At 44.0% G+C, this 22122-nt stretch overlaps 1 protein-coding gene across 1 annotated transcript in view; it reads left to right on the forward strand.

Annotated features, from left to right (window-relative positions):
• Positions 1–22122, forward strand: part of LOC308087860 (tetratricopeptide repeat protein 28-like) — a 369778-nt gene that overhangs the window by 296338 nt on the left and 51318 nt on the right. The window contains 4 exon segments of the mRNA XM_080432067.1: positions 453–1249; positions 3243–3509; positions 4685–4962; positions 16066–16589. Of these exon segments, the coding sequence (XP_080288193.1) occupies positions 453–1249; positions 3243–3509; positions 4685–4962; positions 16066–16589 (1866 nt within the window).

A 22122-nucleotide genomic window follows, 5' to 3' on the forward strand; every position in this document is an offset into this window, starting at 1 on the left:
TCGCTAAGCTTTCGATCGATTAGTTCCCGCTCTTCCTCCCCACTTCCACATCTCGTCCTCCTCTCTGTTGTTTCCCTCGTGTAACCACTTCCCTCCCTGTGGGAAAAACTTGTTGGTTTTGGTAAAATTCCTCTAAGACGCACTCATCAAGGACAGCTTAGGCGATGTAATGATTCCATTTTGGGTTTTATTACAACTGTGTGATTGTGCTGCATTTTAATGACCATATTTCTCTGGGAGAGTGTGTGTGTGTGTGTGTGTGTGTGTGTGAGAGAGGGGGGAACAGATGGCTCAGCGGAGAGCATATTTTAACATCCAAACGGCTTGCTTTGTACATAAGAGGAAGCTGACGAGGCCACTCGAATTTACTCTGCAATTTCCCTCTAAAGTGGGCTGTTAACTTCAACCTCCTTCTCTCTTTCTTGTCCCTCCACCACGCTCTCCCCACACAGGCATCATCCACCAGATGAAGGGCGACTACGAGACCGCGCTGAAGCTCCACAAAACCCACCTGGCCATCGTTCAGGAGCTCAACGACTACGCGGCGCAGGGCCGCGCCTACGGCAACATGGGCAACGCCTACAACGCGCTGGGCGCCTTCGACCAGGCCGTGCGCTACCACCGCCAGGAGCTGCAGATCTCCATGGAGGTCAACGACCGCGCCTCGCAGGCCTCCACGCACGGCAACCTGGCCGTGGCCTACCAGGCGCTGGGGGCGCACGACCGCGCCCTGCAGCACTACCAGAACCACCTCAACATCGCCCGCGAGCTCCGCGACGTGCAGAGCGAGGCGCGTGCCCTGGGCAACCTGGGGAACTTCCACTGCTCGCGGGGGGAGTTCCCCCAGGCCGTCCCGTACTACGAGCAGTACCTGCGGCTCTCGCCCGACCTCCAGGACATGGAGAGCGAGGGGAAGGTGTGCCACAACCTGGGCTACGCCCACTACTGCCTGGGCAGCTACCAGGACGCCGTCAAGTACTACGAGCAGGACCTGGCTCTGGCTAAAGACCTTCACGACAAACTGAGCCAGGCCAAGGCCTACTGTAACCTGGGCCTGGCGTTCAAGGCCCTGGGGGACTTCGCCAAGGCGGAGGAGTGTCAGAAGTACCTGTTGTCTCTGGCTCAGTCGCTGAACAACGCACAGGCTCGGTTTAGGGCGCTGGGCAACCTGGGCGACATATTTGTGTGTAAAAAGGACGTGGCCGGAGCCATTCAGTTTTATGAGCAGCAGTTGGCCTTGGCTCATCAGGTATGAATGATCACAATAGTTATATTCGACATGTTATAGATACTGTATATTATAGTTTAAAAGACCAACAGACAGATATTGTATACCAGGGGTTTTCAACGTTTTTCAGCCCAAGGACCCCTTAGCTGAGGACCCCCACTACATATCGTATATAGATTCTTAGGTTCATAGACTTCATAGATAGCTTCATAGGCTTGTTTGACAGCACTATCATCAGTATTTTGTAAATTGAATTTTTCTTTTGTTTACTTTTTTCTTTTGGATTCATGTTGAATTGCCTCTACACCAAACTTCTTCACCAAAAATAGCAGATCTACAAGCTGACAACGCGTCGCAGTGCGACACGTTGTCAGCTTGTAGATCTGCTATTTTCCGTGAATGTCCCCCCCCAGAATGAAGGGATGCTGGGGATGCTTAGTGTAAAAATGAGTAAATGTTCTATCTCACATAGATTTGGCGGACCCCCTGTAGTAACTCTGAGGACCCCCTAGGGGTCCCGGACCCCCTGTTGAAGACCCCTGCTGTATACTGTATGTCATCGTCCATTCATTGGCCATATTATCCTACATCAGCATTTTCCCCTTAACGGCTTTGTTTTTAGAGTTGCCGTTTATTTATAATTGCATCGTGTCATGGACATTTGAATTTCACTTGTAAATCAATCGTTTTTCCAGGAACTATTTGCGGCTAGTCTTTTCGACTCAATTTCCATTTGATAATGCATTGAAATGCAACAATAACATAACTTTGACAAAATAAATAACAGCACAGTTATTTTTAGTTTGCTGGCTTACCTATCTCAAGCTCTTTTTTTCTTCTTTTTTTTTCACTTTTTCACTAAATCCTTTTATTGGAGAATAACAATTTTAACATTCAGCCATAAATAATACAGCTCTTCATAGTTTAAACAAGACAATGGACAACAAAATAAAACAAGATAAAAATAAAAAGACAGTAAACAATAACACAAAGACAAAACCGAACAAAAAACAGACACATACAGTAGAAACACATTACTCCCACCCAGCCACCCACCCACTTACCTAACCCCTACATGCCTTAGAAATTAATAAATGAAAGAAAAAAACTGATCCATCAGTCTCTGAAATTAACTGAATCTAATGGCTTCCTCGAAACTAACAAACAAACAAACAAACAAACAAACAATAGTACTTTAGAAAATATTTGGCAGTTGTATTCAGTAAGCTAAACATGCCAAACCACAGCTATGATCCTTTAATATGCACAGGACGTCTTCACATTCTAAAATGATATTTTAACCACTTAAGCCCCTATATACTTTGTCATACAACGAATAGAGAAAATAGATTGATCCACAGGCTCACAACTTGTTGTATCAGCATGCATTGTGAGCTTGTAGTTTTGCTATTTTTGCTGTTTTGGGATATTTTGAATTCCTTGAACATTTTGCCTATAATGACATGCCCAAAACCAAATTTGCTGTCAAAATCAACACTGCTGGGGGCAAGGTGGCACAGTCGGCAGCACTGCCGCCTCACAGCTAGAAGGTCCTGGATGGGGCGCTGTGGGCGCTGGGGGGCGTGTTCTCTCCTCCTCATCAGTGCCCATACCCTAGGTGGGGTTGGCGAAAGGGCCTTTCTGTGTGGAGTTTGTATGTTCTCCCCGTGTCCCCTAGGGTAGGTACCCTCACAAAAAACATGCAGTAATCCTGGTCTATACTGCCTCCCCCTGGTCAGCCTGATGGAGGGGAAAGGAACTGGTTGGAATAACGTGTTCCTTCCACTCGCTACGTCCAAAACCCCCCCCCCCTGTCAGGTGATAGGAAGCGGTCGGCGAACTCCTGATGCGTTGAAGGAGGCATGAGCTCATTTCGGGGCTCTCCCCAGGCTGGCAAAGGGAGAGTAGTGCCCAGGATTACAAGCTTAGGCATTGGCACTGGGTGAAAAAAATAGGGTTACAAAATCGTAGGCAACACTGCTTGCCACCCGTATTGATGTAATGGAATTTTCAGGTGAAGGAGCGCAGGATGGAGGCGTGCGCGTACGCCGCCCTGGGGGCCACGTACAGACTGGTGCAGAAGTACGACAAGGCCCTGGGCTACCACACCCAGGAGCTGGAGGTGTACCAGGAGCTGTGCGACGTCCCGGGGGAGTGCAAGGCCCACGGGCACCTGGCCGCCGTCTACATGGCGCTGGGGAAGTACGCCATGGCCTTCAAGAGCTACGAGGAACAGCTGGAGCTGGGCCGCCGGCTGAAGGACCCGGCCGTGGAGGCGCAGGTCAGTGTGGTGTAAAGTAACTTAAGTACATTTTTACACAAGTACTGTACTTAACACATCGGGTGCCAAAACCGTAAAATCACGTGTTCTCAAAGAGTAGCACTTAGGTGCCGAAACCGTAAAATTACATGTTATCAGTCTTTTTGTTTTTTTTGTTTTTTTCTACATGGGGTGGGGGGGGGGCTAGCACAGCTCTGGAATCACCCACGGTGATTCTGAGAAGGAAGGGACAGATGGATCACCGTGCCAAAAAACATGGCTCCCCATCCGCTTTCGTTCTATCTCCTTGCAAAAAACCTCTGTAGCTCCGAAACTTTTTCCGGTGGGGAAAACGAGTCATTTTGGATGCACGATCACTCCGCCATTGTGACTCGTGTGAGAGATGTTATCGTTCCAGGCGTTAGCCAGGACTATCGTGCACCGTGCCACGCATGCATTGTTTTTCATGGATTGCTTGTCGTGGAGTCTAGAGCTTTAAACAGCGCAGCGCAACGGTCAGATTTCTGGCACCGAACGTAAACTGTTATTATAAAATTCTGGCACCGAATGTGTTAAGTACAATTTTGAGGTATTTTTTACTTTATTGGAGTATTTTCCAATTTTCTGTACTTTTACTTCTACTACATCTTACCTATGTCTCATTTGATTGGTGGAGAAAATGTAAAAATACATATGATTGGCTGATGAACCTGTCAATCAGAATCATGAACATTTTGATTGACCGATTCATCAGCCAATGAAGACATTTGTCTATACGCCCAACGTCAGGGTATAGTCTCAAAAACATTCACGAATGCACAGAGGAGTTTCACCACAGAGAAGCAGTGTGTAAATGCACATCAACAGATTTGCATGAATGGTGGATTTATATGACATGTGTGGGGGGAAAAAAACATCATTTGTAGATTATTTTTCATTTGCAAAGTTAATTAAGTGTGCATTTATAAATTGAGTGATTTAGAGCTAAATAGATAATTATATTTGTGAAGCAGAGCATCTGGAATTGTGGATTTGAAACACAAACGTGAAGCATTGCATTTGTACTGCTGATCCGAAAAACACTTGCAAAATTGTTTATTAAAAAATCACCCTGTGTGGATACAAACCAGGACTTATGGATTTATTCATTATAAGACTGATCTGACTCCATACTTTCTCCACCACTTGGCACACAGGTCTACGGCAACATGGGCATCACCAAGATGAACGTAGGGGTGATGGAGGAGGCCATCGGCTACCTGGAGCAGCAGCTGGCCACGCTGCAGCAGCTGAGCGGCAACGAGGCGCTGCTGGACCGCGGCCGCGCCTACGGGAACCTGGGCGACTGCTACGAGGCCCTGGGCGACTTCGAGGAGGCCATCAAGTACTACGACCAGTACCTGTGCGTGGCCCAGAGCCTCAACCGCATGCAGGACCAGGAGAAGGCCTACCGGGGGCTGGGCAACGGACACAGGTACAGCCATGATTTAAACTGGTCCATAACCACCCAGTGGTGGAAGAAGTACTCAGAATTTTACTTAAAGGGATAGTTCACCCCTTTATGACTTGAATTCATGGACATTTTTTTGTTTTTGTCGCATTAAGCCAATAATTTGATGACCGGCAGCGGTTCCGGTAGGAGACACAAAGACTCTCCTTTGTGTTTCCTACCGGAACCGCTGCCTACCGGTCCGCTGGTCATCAAATTATTGGCTTAGGAATGCTAACAAAAAAAAAACTACTAAAAAATATCCATGAATTCAAGTCTCCATGGGGTGACTAATCGATAGAATTTTTTTTTTGGGGGGGTGAACTATCTCTTTAAGTAAAAGTACATCAATACCACAACGTAAACATACTCTGTTACAAGTAGAAGTATTCGGTATTCCGAATTTACTTGAGTAAAAAATACCAAAGTTGGCATGAAAATGGACTTAAAGTACCAAAAGTATAAAGTACGCAGAAATGTCCCATTTGAAATTTTTCAAAATGTTTAAAAATCTTTGGAAAATAGCCGATCTACAAGCTCACAACGCGTCACAAAGCGACGCGTTGTGAGCTTGTAGATCGGCAATTTTCAAATACTGTAGCGGAAGTATATATATGCCTGAAGTGCTTAATGCATGTTTATGTAATAATAATCGAAATCTGCAAAGTAACTAGTAACTAACGTTTTCAAATCATTGTAGTGGAGTAAAAAGTACAATATTTGCCTCTGAGATGTAGCGGAGTAGAAGTAAAAGTATTGAAATACTACAGTATTACAATACTACAATACTCCAGTAAAGTTAAAATACTTAAGTACAAAAGTGTACTTAAGTACAATACTTGAGTAAATATACTTGGTTACTTTCCACTACCAGTCACAACCTCACGCCGCTGGTAGAAAGATTCATTACTGACTTAAACCCAATTTATACTTTGTGGTACGACAGCGTTTTGCACCAGAAATGTGTTTTCCGGGCACGCGGCACCATCGCACAACGGAACATAAACTATAGGCTTTAGAATAAGCTGCCGATATCAATTTCCCCTGCTTGTTACAGTGACAGGTACTGTAATGGTATTGACTTGATGTTAATATTAATCGCAGTAAATCCTACTTTGCATAATCTGTTCATTCATTGAGCTGTTGCTGTCGTTGAGGAGGACCACCGTATAGTTTAGGAGACACCGTGAGCCATTGAGCAAGGCGTGTGTGTGTGTGTGTGTGGCGGAATGTGTGCCGCTATAGCTGTCTCAGCAGCAGCAGCCTTCTTTTTGGGCCCGGCCTGATCTGTATGCAAAGAGGCTTTGGCACACAGACGAGGGGGGAGGGGGGGCGGGGGGGGGGCACAGTTAACCCATTAAGACCGGGAACACATCTGTGTCATTTTAAGGTTTCTTTGGCTGTTAAAAAAATAGCAGATATACAAGCTCATCGCGCTATGAGCTTGTAGATTTCCTATTTTTGAAGAAAAAAAAAGTCGTGAGAATGTGTGCAAATCTTTGAATATACATTTTTAACTAAAATCTTTGGGTCCCTGGAAAAAAATATTTTCAGATGGGGGTCCGCGGCCAAATACATACGATTTTTGGGGTCCTTGACATGAACACGTTTGAGAACCACTGTTATAATAGCAACATACGTAAAAAAAAAAAAAAGAAGAAGTTCTACAAAGACATTTGTAGAACAGAAGCAAATATTTGAGTTAAAAAAGTTCGCTTAAAAAAAAAAAAAATGCGTATATATATATATATATATATATATATATATATATATATATATATATATATATATATATATATATATATATATATTCAAAGATTTGCAAAAATCTGCTATTTTTGAATAGCCAATATAAAAATGACACAGACGCATTCCCGGTCTTAATGGATTAATTCGGGACAACCTTCTCTTCCCTGCCCTCTCTCTTTCCCCCCTTGTGCGTCTGAGAGCTGATAACATCCTGTGATGAAATACTGCAAAACAAACACCAAAGCAACTGATTTTTTTCCATAAACATAATTTATGCTTCAGCCGGAAAAAAAGAGCGTTGTGCATGATGCCTCACGACGCACAGCAGCGGCATGGACACCTTTTTAAGTTGAAAATACGGTATTTTAACCACTTTGAGACTGACAGCCCTATTTTGGGTATGTCATTATGGGAAAAGATTTAAAAAACGTTTCACTCTTTTTTTTTTCTCAACAAACTTTCCCAAATATCAGACATTTAAAAAAATTGCGGTAATTGGCAATCTACAAGCTCTCAACCAAGGGCCCAGCATCCGCCTTTGAAATTGAGTCTATATAGCAGGGTTCCCCGGCGTATAATTACCTAAATCCGATGATATTTGAAACTCTGTGGAACGGACATTGTGTAAAAAAATCACGAAAAAAGGTTCCTGTGATTAGGCAGAAGGATCTGTGTATCCATGGGAACAACAAGTTTCCAACCGCGATCCGCCATTTTGGAGCTTTGGTCTGCTGAAAACGGGTGGTTTTCAATGAAATAAAAATAAACTGAGTTACAGACGTTTTTCTGAAAATCCCATCATTGGGGCGGGTGGAAGTGACGTTTTTTGGAATGATGTCACATCCACATTTTTCTTCTCTGAGAGACGATCGATCATTCCAAAGCTGTGTTAGGTCGCCCCTTGTGGAATTTTCCCCAAAAAGTGAAAGAACGCAAAGATTCGATCTAGGCAATCAAGTGATGGATTTGAAAGAACGCATTAATTCCATCTTGGCAATCAATGTGTTAATACACGTTTGAAGGACCATGATTAAGACTTAATGTTTCGTAAAACCAGCATGTCATGAAACCTTTAAATCCTTGTGTTGAGGTTCACACAAGGAAATAATGCACTCTTGAAAGTTGAAACTAAATAAGTTGAGAACCAACCATTTATTTGGTTGTTACAGTGTGCTTGAAAAGTATGCATCTTCAGCAGCTAGTGATGGCCAACCGTTAACCGGTAATCGTTAAGAAATTGGTAACCGGTTAATACTAACGGTTAATGGTTAACCGTAAAAAATTATGGAGCAATAATGCACTTCCAACACCCAAGTCCACTGTGTGGACACACTTGTGTCTTTTCAGGTGATTTAACTGACTGGATCAGAATCAGAATCAGTTTTATTGTCACATCACAGGTTTACAAGGTAAAAAAGTGGGTGAAATTCGTTTTTGTACATCATTCCCATCGCAACGTTAATTCCATAGAAAGAAGAGGGGGGGGGGGGGAGAAGAGGGTTGGGGGGCAAGTGGGAAGGAGATCAAAACAAGAGAGCAACAGAAGGCCAGACAAGTTATCTACATATTTACAAAGTACCTAAGATAATAAAAACTAAGGTGCCTGAGCATAGCAGCAATGTATGTATACTGTGCATGATATATACTTATACTGTGCATGATCTACTTATGGACGTTAAGGTGCTTAGAGAAAAAAAGAGCACAATAAAAAGAAAAAAAAAAGTCAGTGCGTTATACATGGGATTAAGGTGCAAAAGGTCAATGCGTGTCCACCTAGGGTGGACTGACCCTAGTATAATCCGCAAGTAGCTCCATGAGGGAGTGCAACAAAAAGTCATTTGTACCTGGTGTAGTCCACAGGTATGTCCGAGGGGGAGCTAAGTCCAAGTCATTTGTCCCTGGTATAATCCACAGGTGTGTTCAGGAAGAGCCAAAAAAAGTCTGCGACCAGCTGGACAGTGCCGCCTGTTGTCAGGCTGCTGAACAAGGCTTATGCCTCATTCAGCATTCTGACAACAGCCGGATTAAAACTGCACCAGAACCTGGTGGTGGAACTCTTGATACTGCGGTAGAGCCCCTTGCCCGGTCGTGGTCGTTGTAGGGGTTTGAACAGTTTGTGACTTGGGTGGTGCTTGTCCTTGATGATGTGCTTGGCTTTGACCACGCACCGCTTTTTGTACAGTTCCTGGAGCGCTGGGAGCTCGTCTCCCATTATCCGCTCTGCCGATCGCACTACTCGCTGTAGGCTGATCTTTTCTCGGGCAGTGCAGTTCCCGTACCAGGCCGTGACACAGCCTGTTAGGATGCCTTCAACAGAACTGTTGTAATACAGCCTGAGGATGCGATGTCCTACTCCGAGCTTCTTCAGGCGGCGGAGCCAGTACAGTCTGAGCCTTTTTCCTCACGTGTGTGGTGTGGGTCTCCCATTTGAGGTCCTCCTCGATGTGTACTCCGAGGAACTTGAACTCGCTGACCCTTTCCACTACAGCACCGTCGATGAGGATGGGCGCATGATCTCTCCGCGGCCTCCTGAAGTCCACGATCAGTTCTTTGGTCTTGTCGACGTTAAGAGCGAGGTTGTTTTCCTGGCACCAGAGTGCCAGTGAGTTGATCTCCTCTCTATAGTCAGACTCGTCGTTGTTGACGATTCGGCCTATCACTGTCGTGTCGTCCGCGTACTTTATGATGGTGTTGGAGACATCTGTGGCTATGCAGTCATACGTGTACAGGGAGTAGAGGAGAGGGCTCAGCACGCATCCCTGGGGTGCTCCGGTGTTGAGGGTCAGGGGGTCGGATGTGATGCTGCCCATTCTCACCACCTGATGTCGGTTGGACAAGAAGTCCTGTATCCAGTCGCACATGCTTGGGTGTAGCCCTAGGTCTCTGAGCTTTTTGTCAAGTATTGCTGGGACAATGGTGTTGAACACTGAGCTGTAGTCCACGAACAGCATACGTACATATTTGTCCTTCAGCAGCTTGTTGTCCATGTGCGAGAGGACGGTGTGGAGAGCCATGGCAATAGCGTCGTCGGTGGATCTGTTTTTGCGGTATGCATACTGCCACGGATCCAGCGAGGCAGGTAGCGTGGAGCTGATGTATTCCCTCACCAGTTTCTCGAAGCACTTGCTGACGATCGGGGTGAGAGCGACAGGTCTCCAGTCGTTCAGGCATGTCACTTTGGCCTTTTTGGGAATGGGCACATTCTGTTTACAGTAGAAAGGTTTTTCTCCAGTGTGAATACGCTGGTGTTTCTTCAGAGAACCTAACACAGTGAAACTCCTTTCACACTGTTTACAGTGGAATGGTTTGTCTCCTGAATGAATACGCTGGTGTTGGCTCAGAGAACCTAACTGACTGAAACTCCTGTCACACTGTTTACAATAGAAAGGTTTTTCTCCAGTGTGAGTACGCTGGTGTTTCTTCAGAGAACCTGACACAGTGAAACTCCTGTCACACTGTTTACAGTGGAATGGTTTTTCTCCTGAATGAATACGCTGGTGTTGGCTCAGAGAACATAACAGACTGAAACTCCTGTCACACTGTTTACAATAGAAAGGTTTTTCTCCAGTGTGAATACGCTGGTGTTTGTTCAGACTACCTAACTCACTGAAACTCTTGTCACACTGTTTACAGTTGAATGGTTTTTCTCCTGTGTGGACACGCTGGTGAGTTTTCAGGTGTCCTAAATGACCAAAACTCTTGCCACACTGTTTACAATAGAAAGGTTTTTCTCCAGTGTGAATACGCTGGTGTTGGCTCAAACTACCTAACTGACTGAAACTCTTGTCACACCGTTGACAGTGGAAAGGTTTTTCTCCAGTGTGGACACGCTGGTGTGTCTTCAGGAGACTTAACGAACTGAAACTCTTGTCACATTGTTTACAGATGTGAGTTTTCTTTCCTGTGTCAGTCAGACGATGTCTCTTTACTTCCGATTGCGTTAAAGTCCTGGTAGACTGTTGACTACTGTAAGGTCTTTCTTCCTCTGAGTTTCCCTGCTGCTGGCTCGTTGTCGGAAACGGTTGGTTCATGGTCAAAGCTGATGCTATGCATGGGCTGTAATGGTCCAAGAATGTGTGATCTGTGACCTTACGATCCAGGATTGGTTACAGGGAAATTACCAGCTGAATATGAAGTGTATGGTTCTCTGCTAATAGTTCCTCTTGTTGGTGATGATGAAGGCTTCCTCAATGTCTCTCCCATGTGTGTCATTCACAATGTGCAGTCTGGTTTTAAGCTGAGCTGATTCAAAGCTCATGTTGTCACTATGATGTCAGCCATGCCCAAATATGTTTAGTTTAAGTTTTAAGTTCAGTTTATGTTAAGTTTCCGCCCAGTCACCTCAATTATCTTCCAGTATGAAATTAACGAGTGTCAACGAGCATCAGCTGGACGCACGCACGCACGCACGCACGAGCGCACACACACACACACACACACACACACACACACACACACACACACACACACACACACACACACACACACACACACACACACACACACACACACACACACACACATACTGTACACACCTCTGCAGTGCTCTAAAAGTGACTGGAGTCTGTGTCATTTCTCTCCAAAAGCCCTTGAATATGATGGAATATGATGAACCCATTAAGACCTGGAACACATCTGTGTCACTTTAGATTTCTTTGGCTATTCAAAAATAGCAGATATACATATACATATAAAATATTATATCTGCTATTTTTGAAAGATCTTGAAAAAGATTTTTTTTATTACTTTTCAAAAAACTGTTAGGATTTCGATTTTTTTTAAAGAATCGCCTCAGGTCTTAATGGGTTAAGGATGACTGTGATTATGGTAAGCTCACATTTCATATCACACACACCATACCTGCAACTTTCACTAGCCAAGTGACAGGGGTTGGTGCGGGCCGGACAGTTGCCCCTTGTGGGCCGCAAGTGGCCCGCGGGCCACCTATTGGGGAACCCTGCTATATAGGAAGTGACAGTTCATATGAATGGCCTTTTTTAGTTTAGCTGTTTTACCCCTGCTGGTGTCAGAATAAATAACTCAATGCAAGTGGGTGGGGTTTTGCCGAACTTAAGACTGGATTTTCTTACCTTAAAGGTATCATGACATTCATTTTCACTTTTTTTATTTTCAATGTTTTATTTGGGGGGTTATGACCTCAATTACACCCAAAAAACCTGAACTTAGAACATTCAGTGGATTTTCTGTGGTCTGGGGTTTTCTGAATAATTAGGCTGAAAAGTAATCTGAGCTTGGCCCTTCGACAGTGAGGTCACAGTCGATTAATCCCGCCCACTCTCCTCCTCGCCCCTCCCCTCCCCTATCCTTTCCTTTGGGGGGGGGCGGAGCAGAGGCGATGATTGACAGGCAAAATCCCTCACCAGCGACACCCGCAGGCAAAGATTTCTTTTTTCATTGCAGTTGAAAAGGCTTTAGAAATGTGATAGAAAAACACCTGCCATGGATCACTGGAATGGAATTTTCACTTAAAACTTTTTGTACACTTTTGAAGGACCAGGACAAAGACTTTGAATGTGGTGTAAAAGTGAATGTCATTATACCTTTAATAAACATTGTCATAAATACTATATGCTTCCAAGTCGCTAGTTTAAAGTCTTCTTTCAATCACCATGATATGCGTTTTGGTACATTATGGTCCCATTTCTTTAAAAATTGATGATTGATGATTTGATTGACAAGCTACACAACCAATAGCATTCATTCCCCGCCCCCCGCATTTGATTGAGAAGCTACCCAACCAATAGCATTCATTTCCAGTGTCATAGGATATGGCGCGATATAGAAAGATGGTGGTTTTGAAATGGCTGACCAATAGGCTTCATTTACGGTCTGTAGAGTGTATGGGCGGAACGCTGTCCATTATTTGTACTGTCTATGGTCTCAACGCGTCACAATGCAGTATATAGCTCTTCGCCAAAGCATAGATTTGCTTTCACTGTGCATCATCATCATCAACAAGCCACCATAGCAATCAGACACCAGACAATATGAGCCGTGCATGGGGTTCAGGAGGGAATAATAATAGCCATCACAGCCCATTCTCTCTCCTTAAGCCCCCCCCTCCCCCCTCTCTCTCCCATCTCTCATATCTCACAACATTAATTGCTCTCAAGGCTCTATATTCTGGCTAATGCTCCTTCTGAAACCACATCCAACCATTGTTGCAGGGCCTGAGAATGTGAAGGCAGTCTCTCTGAAGCCCGTTGCAGGCAGTTGAAAACATAGAGATGGGATTAACGCCTCTCTCAGTCATATAATATACTGTATAATAACGGGACAGTGACAGCTGACCCATCGAGGGCATGTGGATGGTAAATAGCATTACATTTCACCCCCAGTCCAATTTATGTAAAAAATATCACAGCTCAGTCTTTTTCTCATTCTCTGGCAATCTCAATGCTGGCTTTCTTGCATACTGTACGTACATGACCACTCACGCACGCACGTGCAAACACACAAACCAGTGGTGGAAAAAGTACTCACATTTGTTACTAAAGTAAAAGTATCAATACTGCAATGTAGAAATACTCTGTTACAAGTAAAGGTCCGGAATTCAAAATTTACTTGAGTAAAAGTACAAAAGTATTAGTATCAAAATATACTTAAAGTACAAAAGTAAAAGTATTCATTATGCAGAATGTCCCATTTCACAAGTTTTCAAAAAGGTTCTTTTGAAAATAGCAGATCTACAAGCTCACGATGTGTCGGCCGAAATGTTTATGTCACAGGGAAATTGGCATTCCAGGGAAATTGAAAGGGGAGCGCTTGTTTTATAGGCGCGGGGCGGTGCTGCGAGGCGGGGCTTTGATGCGAGGACGACGACCACAACAACAACATAGCAACCAGGAAGCTACGCTAGGGGAACGCTGAAAATAAAATGGATAATATGAGAGAAATACTCAAGTAAAGTACGAATACCTCAAAATTGTACTTGAGTAAATCTAGTTTGTTACTTTACACCACTAGTACAGGCCTCAGTGGCGCACTTCGATAATCATTGGACTCCCCACCCACTACCACTGGGAGCCTGGGTTTGACTCCCGCTTGGGACATTACTTTTTCAAACAACCGCGGACTACTTTTTTTTCGCTGATAAAGTATAGTTTTGGACCATGACGGAGGCGCGCCGACTCAGCAGACTTAAGCGCCGTCCGAGTTATGTACCGATAGGCACAGAATCGTAAATGATGTTGTGGGGACTGCGTTTGCCCCAAGTGCCACTCACTGCACTAACATAGCCCGCCAGGCCCGCCCCCTTGTGCTTCAACTGCATGGAATAAGGCTGTTCGCGGGTGTGTGTGTGTGCGCGCGCGTGCGCGTGCGCATGCGTGTGTGCGTGCTCGGTTGTGTGCGTGTGCATGCGTGCGTGTGTGGTGTGGGGCTCATGTCTGGCTTGCATTGCCCTCTAGTGTTGATTCTACAGAATTGCCTGAGGGGCGGTGAAAACAAGCGTACCCCTTTCAATTTCCCTGGAATGCCAATTTCCCTGTAACATATATACTATAGGGTTGAAGTGGTTAATGTATGTTTTGTAATAATAATCAAAATATACAAAGTAACTAGTAACTAAAGTTTCATATAATTGTATTGGAGTGGCCTGGGCCGTAGCATGACGGATTGACGGTACAGGCACCCTAGGCTGCAATGCCAGCCTGACAGCGTGTCGCAAGTTCGACTCCCGTTCCCGACGATCTTTGCTGCGTGTCACCCCCCATCTTTCTCCCCATTTCCTGTCAGCCTAATTTCCCTATCCCTCTCTAAATTAAGGCATAAAAAGCCCAAAAATAATCTTTAAAAAAGAATAATAATAATAATAATAATAATTGAATACTTGCCTCTGAGATGTAGTGGAGTAGAAGTAAAAGTACTGAGAATTGGAAGTACTCAAGTAAAGTAAGGATACCTCAAAATTGTACTTAAGTTCTCTGTCTCTGTCCTGTAATAGCACCCTGCAGGCCATATTTGCCACATTAGATAATACAGACATGTTTTATTCCCTTGATAAGAGATAAGCAGACAGATAATGTATATATCCAATCCTATCCAATTCACTTTATTTATAGAGCACATTTAAAAACAACAGTGTTGAACCAAAGTGCTGTACACTCAGTAAAATACTAAAATAAACAAGAGAACACACACAATGAACAAGACATCGATTGACACAATGCCTGGGGAAGCAGCAGCTTCTCAATCTGAATTTTCAAAAAAGCATGGATAAGACGTTCAAAATCAGAGAGGGTTACAGCAGACTTGACTTGACAGCCTCAGCTGATAAAAGCTGGATTTAACAACAGAGTTAATCTGTTTGTCAAACTTAAAATCGCTGTCCAATTTGACACCAAGGTTAGTGACCACTGGTTTTAGAAAAGGCTGCAGGGGGCCCAGAGGAGGTGTCGCAGGCGGTGCTGGGTCTGAACACCATGACCTCTGTTTTACTTTCATTAAAGTTAAGGAAATTCAGGGCCATCCATGCTTTTATGTCCTTCAGACAGTCGATCAGTGTGTTCAGGGAGGTGGTGTCATATTTTTTCAGGGGCATATAGATCTGCGAGTCATCTGCATAGATGACTCGCTGTCAAAGCCTATATAGGGTTAGGAGGACTCTGTTTTACTGCGCTTAGAGGAATGTTCTTTGCGTTTAATAGTTTTTAGCAGCAAATACCAACAAAGACAGCTTGGTACCTGCGGGGTATAGGATTATTATTTGATTATTATCTCAGACCCCAGTCTGCTTCACACTGACCCAACCTGTCCCCGTCACTCCCAGCCAGCCAGCCTGAATATCAGTGGTGGAAAAAGTACTCACAAAAACGTACTTAAGTAAAAGTAGCAATACTGCAATTCAGAAATACTCAGTTACAAGTAAAAGTCCGGAATTCTAAATTAACTTGAGTAAAAGTGCAAAAGTATTGGTATCAAAATGTACTTAAAGTACCAAAAGTAAAAGTACTAAAATGTTTGAAAATAGCAGATCTACAAGTTCACAACGAGTCGCGATGTGACACGTTGTGAGCTTGTAGATCTGCTATTTTCAATTAGCCTATGTATAAAGTAGGGCTAAAGTGGTTAATGTATGTTTTATAATGTAATAATTTATATCTGCAAAGTAACTAGTAACTAAAGCTGTCAAATAATTGTAGTGGAGTAAAAGTGCAATATTTGTCTCAGAGATGTAGTGGAGTAGAAGTAAAAGTATTGAAAATGGGAAATACCCCAGTAAAGTAAAAAATCCTCAAAAGTACAGAACTTGAGTAAATGTACTTAGCTACTTTACACCAACTGCCATGAATATTCTCTCCTCGTTCTCCCACACAGGGCCATGGGGAACCTGCAGCAGTCGCTGGTGTGCTTCGAGAAGCGTCTGGTGGTGGCCCACGAGCTCGGGGAGTGCGGCGGCAAGGCCGCGGCCTACGGCGAGCTGGGCGCCCTGCACAGCCAGCTGGGCAACTACGAGCAGGCCATCTCCTGCCTGGAGCGCCAGCTGGCCATCGCCCGCGACACCCAGGACCGGCTGCTGGAGGGCGACGCCAGCTGCGGCCTGGGCACCGTCTACCAGTCCATGGGCGAGTACGAGACGGCGCTGCGCTGCCACCAGAGCGACCTGGAGATCGCCGAGGAGACGGGCAGCCCGGCCCGCCAGGGCCGCGCCTACGGCATGCTGGGCCTCACCTACGAGTCGCTGGGGAACTACGAGCGGGCCGTGGTGTTCCAGGAGCAGCACCTGAGCGTGGCGGCGCAGACCAACGACCTGGCGGCGAAGACGCTGGCCTACGGCAGCCTGGGGAGGACACACCACGCCCTGCAGAACTACTCCCAGGCTGTCATGTACCTGCAGGAAGGTGAGTGCGAGGGCAAGCAGCAATGAGGATTGACTTTGATGTCTATAAGCTGCCTGGGTTTAGGAGTTGGTGGAATTCACGCTATCGTGCATATGAATTTCTTTCTGTGCCTATTTCTTAAGCTAAGCCTTTGCTATGTTTTTATTAGGGTGTGTGTGTGTGTGTGTGTGTGTGTGTGTGTGTGTGTGTGTGTGTGTGTGTGTGTGTGTGTGTGTGTGTGTGTGTGTGTGTGTGTGTGTGTGTGCGCGCGCGCGCACGTGTTTAAAATACCTTTACCTATATGCATCATAAGTAATAGTAGTAGTAGTCAGAAGCCAGACTATCATATCTGCCTTCTGATGATGCATCTGTGGAAATCCAAATTCACTATACGGGTTGGAACAGCAGCGAGAACGGCTGCTAACAAACCTACCTCCACTGCTTTAGAAAACAACAACCCAAGGGGTGCTCAACCCAAGGGGGCTCAGGTGGCGCAGGAGTAAAATACCCACTGTCCATTCTATTCTTATGTGTATACTGTATAGCAGTGGTTCTCAACCAGTGGTCCAAGGACCACCTGTGGTCCTTGAAGGGGTTCCAGGTGGTCCCCAGCTAAATGATGGAAATTGGTAATCAAATGGACCCTTACAGATCTTTAACTCTTTAGAGAGTAAAATGTTATGCTCTCAAGAGTAACATTATTTTTAAACATCTGCATTACTTAATTAAATAGTTGTTATTTTGCCTACTATCTCTAATTGGCACCAACATCAAGACAGCATGGAATTGTGGACAAAATATTATCCAACGATAACAAAATATTCTAGGCTTTGGGTCTGAGAGGCAAAATCTCATCAGACGGTGGTCCGTGGCTCAAATGCCGAATCAATAATGGACCTTTACATTGAAAACCACTGCTGTATAGGCATTGTGAGCATTGTCATTGTACTGTATGTGCAGCACATGCATACAGTACATACATGTACATACAGGCAGTGGAGAGCTCGTTGCACATAGACAGTATATCTGTGCACACAGTGCTACACACTGCCGGGGCATTTGGCCTGCTTTATTGTTCACCATTCTTCACACCTCTCTATATGCAGCCCTCTCTCTCCAGTGGCACTTCCCCGACAAGCTGCCAACGGGATCTTTTCACACCCTCTACCTGACACACTTCTGCCTCTCACGCTTCATTGTGCCCTGCAGATTATGGTGAATAAATAAATGAAAAAAATAAAACGCCAGCCAGCCAGCCAGCCAGGCCTCTCCAAAAGCCATTATTATTGCAATGACAATGCGAGAAGTGTTTGTCACCGAAGGACGTGACGAGCAGCCACACGCATGGCCTTCACCGCGCTCATGACCCACTTTGAACCTGTTGTCCATATTTTTGGGTATGTCATTAAAGGCGAAGATTATTTTTTAAATGTCACACATTTTCAACATCCCCTCTCAAAAAAAGCGAAAATAACGAGGCCTTGTGAGCTTGTAGTTCGGCTATTTTCGCTATTCGTCATACGACGAAGTAGGGGTCTTCAGCGGGGGGTCCGGGACCCCTAGGGGGTCCTCAGAGCTACTACAGGGGGTCCGCCAAATCTTTGTGTGATAGGATTTTTTTTTTACATTAACCACCTAGCATCCCTATTCTGAAATAGCTGAAAATAGCAGATCTACAAGCTTGTAGATTGGCTTTTTTTTCAGCAAAGATGGGGGGGTTGTCTGAAAATACACATTAACATGAATCCAGCACAACACTACACAATGATATGCTGTCAAACAAGTCTATGAAATCTATATGAAAAAGTTTAATCTGCAACACAATGTTATCTAGTGGGGGGTCCCTGCTTCTTCTGTCTCTCGGCATGCACAGACACGCCCAACGCATGTACACGCATCCCCCTTGAGCCGCTTTGCATATCGAGAGAAACCAGGGGAGTGGGGGCGGCGAGTCGACGTTGGTTATTTCACCCCCCACTGGGAGGGGAGGGGTCGCTGGGGGGGAGCACCAGGAATACGCCTACTCATCCTCTATCTGCTTTATTTGAATCATCCGGGCCTGCGGCACCGTGGCGTGGCGTAGCGTGCGGCGGGCCCAGACAGACACCTTCTCCAGGCCGCGCTCGTTGAGCTTTAACCCATTTAGACCGGGAAAGAATAATTTTTTCTTTGGCTATTCAAAAATAGCAGATCTACAAGCTCATAGCGCGGCACCGAGTGCCGCGCTATGAGCTTGTAGATCTGCTAAAAATCTTGTGCAAAAATGTGTGCAAATCTTTGAATATATATATATTTTGAAAGCAAACATTTGTAACTCAAATGATTGCTTCTGGGGATTCTACAAATGTCTTCTTAATCCTACAGTTTTTTGAAAAACGTATGTTTTTCTATATCAGTGGTTCTCAAGGACCCCCAAAATTATATGTATTTGGCCGCGGACAACCCATCTCAAAATGATTTGTTCCAGGGACCCCCCAGAAGCAAAGATTAGAATTTAAAATGTTCGCTTTAAAAATATATATATATTCAAAGATTTGCACACATTTTCAAGATTTTTCAAAAACAGCAGATCTACAAGCTCATAGCACTCGGTGCCGCGCTATGAGCTTGTAGATCTGCTATTTTTAAATAGCTCAAAGAAATCTTAAAATGACACACAGATGCGTTCCCGGTCTTAATGGTTTAATGGAAGCAGAGGCGACAGGCCACTCTATCTCCAGCAGCCCTGTCCTCCCCTGTTGTCCCCTGTTTTGTCCTTGGTTTGTTCCTCCGGACCGGGGCTTTGAAAAAAGAACACCGCCTTCACCATCCTTGACAGCCAATTATTCCTGGCCCAACCTACCCAGCCCTAAAAGTTGCCAAGGTTTTTTTTTTCTTCTTTTTTTTCTCCCCCTGTTCCCCCTCTAGTTTTTCTATTTTCTCCTCATCATGCTGATCTGTCTTTTTTTTTTTTTACTTTTTCTTTCTTTTTTCATCTTCTTTTCACGCTGCACTGCCTGGGTTTTGTTTTTGTTTCCTGAAAAAGATTAATTGGAGAGAGGCACCAGGAATGCATCCATAAACTAGTGCAGATAGTGACACCGTGTGACCTCAAAATGTGCGTGCGTGTGTGTCTGTACGCAGAGAAATACTCACTTGTTAATTTAACTCTTGAGAGCATACTGTACAAATGGAACCAAAATGGACCTGAGGATTTTTACTGTGTGCTTGTGTGTGCGTGCGTGCGTGGGTTTGTGTGTGTGTGTGTGTGTGTGTGTGTGTGTGTGTGTGTGTGTGTGTGTGTGTGTGTGTGTGTGTGTGTGTGTGTGTGTGTGTGTGTGTGTGTGTGTGTGTGTGTGTGTGTGTGTGTGTGTGTGTGTGTGTGTGTGTGTGCGCGCAGTGGTGGACGAAGTACTCCGATATTTTACTTAAGTAAGTAGCAATACCACAATATAAAAAGACTGTTACAAGTAAAAGGCCTGTGTTCAAAATGTGACTTGAGTAAAAGTACAAAATATGCTTAAAGTAACAAAAGTAAAAGTACTCAAATGTTTCAAAATAGCAGATCTACAAGCTCACAACGCGTCGCATTACAAGTACTGTACTTAGGTACAGTACTTGAGTAAATGTACATAGTTACTTTCCACCACTGTGTGTGTGTGTGTGTGTGCTTGCGTGTGTGCGTGTGTGTGTGTGTGTGTGACCAGTGTTAATTTTCCACTGTGTTTTCCAAAAAAAGACAGCTGAAGTTAATTACTGAGAGATAAACAAATAATTTGTGTCATTCTACGTGCTAACTGACGCATCCCAGCTCTTCTTTCTGCACAATAAAAAAATCCCTCAGCATTCATTTAACTCTGAGCGTGTAAACAATTGATTGTGTATAATTTAGCATATAAAGGGCAGCCAAGCCTCAACAGAATATCAGACAGATGCTCTTCATTCTGATTAACATACCATTGTTTTTTTTGTTTTTATCAATGGATGTATTTTACCAACTAATCCTGTTATTATGGGCCTTCCACGCATCGACTTTAACCCATTAAGACCGAGAACGCATCTGTGTCATTTTTTGATTTCTTTGGCTATTCAAAAATAGCAGATATACAAGTTCATAGTGCGGCACCGAGTGCCGCGCGATGAACTTGTAGATCTGCTATTTTCTGACAAATCGTGAAAATGTGTGCAAATCTTTGATTGTGTCGATGTTTTTAAGCGAACGTTTGTAACTCAAAATCTTTGCATCTGGGCTGGGGATTCTACAAATGTCTTCTAAATCCTAACAGTTTTTTGAAAAAACTCATATTGCTATGATCAGTGGTTCTCAAGCTTTTTCATCTCAAGGACCCCCAAAATGACATGTATTTGGCCGCGGACCTCTATCTCAAAATATGTTGTTCCAGGGACCCCCCAGAAGCAAAGATTTTTGTAAAAAATGTTCGCTTAGAAAAAATGTATTCAAAGATTTGCACACATTTTCATGATTCTTTCAAAAAAAAATGCAGATCTACAAGCTCATAGCGCGGCACCGAGTGCCGCGCTATGAGCTTGTATATCTGCTATTTTTTTAATAGCCACATAAATCTGAAAATGACACACAGATGCGTTCCCGGTCTTAATGGGTTAAGAGTCAAGTAATGCAATGCAAATTAAATATTATTCAGATATTTTGGGGCGAGAGGCAGCGCCACTGCTTTACATATGATACGGGGGGATCAATGGGAATTTATGATAAACCGAAAAATAAACAAAGAAACACACAGGCCCCCCCTGCAGATGTTCAGTAAGCTCATAGAAAAACTTCATACAGGAGATAAGCACGTCAGTGTGCATATTTCTGCAGGGGGTTTGTGATTATGAATAAATACTTGTGGTTGCGATAGCGGTAGTGTTAACTGTAAAGACTGGGAAATGGCTGCAGTTCTGTATAATCACCATAATTTATCCATTTTTGTTGCTGTCGGCGAGAAACCTCGTATCTCCATATTTTTTTATGTTTTGTATCGTGAATTCGTGCCCTACTTCGTCATACTACAGTGTGTTGATTTTGACAGCAAATTTTGATTTAGTTTTAGTCAGTCTTTTGAATAAAATTCCATTTAGTTTTAGTCATATTTTCTGAAATCTGAAATGTTTTACTTTTAGTCTAGTTATAGTCGACTAAATCTACAGTTGATTTAGTCGACTAAAATGTATTTTGGCGGTGCCTTGATGGGCGTTGTAATGGCTGATTTTACACTTGGTTGCATGCTGAAATGCATGCCGATCTACAAGCCGATCTGTGCTGCGACCCGAGCGTAACCAAACATAAAATGACTTGTCTCTTAGTTCTACTGGATCTCTTCTCCACTAGTCACTCCCTAACATTTTAGTCTAGTTTTTATTTGTTGACAAAATAGTCAATATATTTAGTCTTAGTTTTAGTCATCGTAGCTTAGTTTTTATTTAGTTTTTATTTAGTTTTCGTCAGTGAAAAAAGGTATTCGACAAACATTTTTCGTCATAGTTTTAGTCGACGAAATCAACACTGCTACAGTGTCTCACAAAAGTAGCAAAAATGGCGGCGCGTTTTGAG

Source organism: Gymnoscopelus braueri (assembly GCF_963280865.1).
Source record: "Gymnoscopelus braueri genome assembly, chromosome: 7".
NCBI lineage: Eukaryota > Metazoa > Chordata > Actinopteri > Myctophiformes > Myctophidae > Gymnoscopelus > Gymnoscopelus braueri.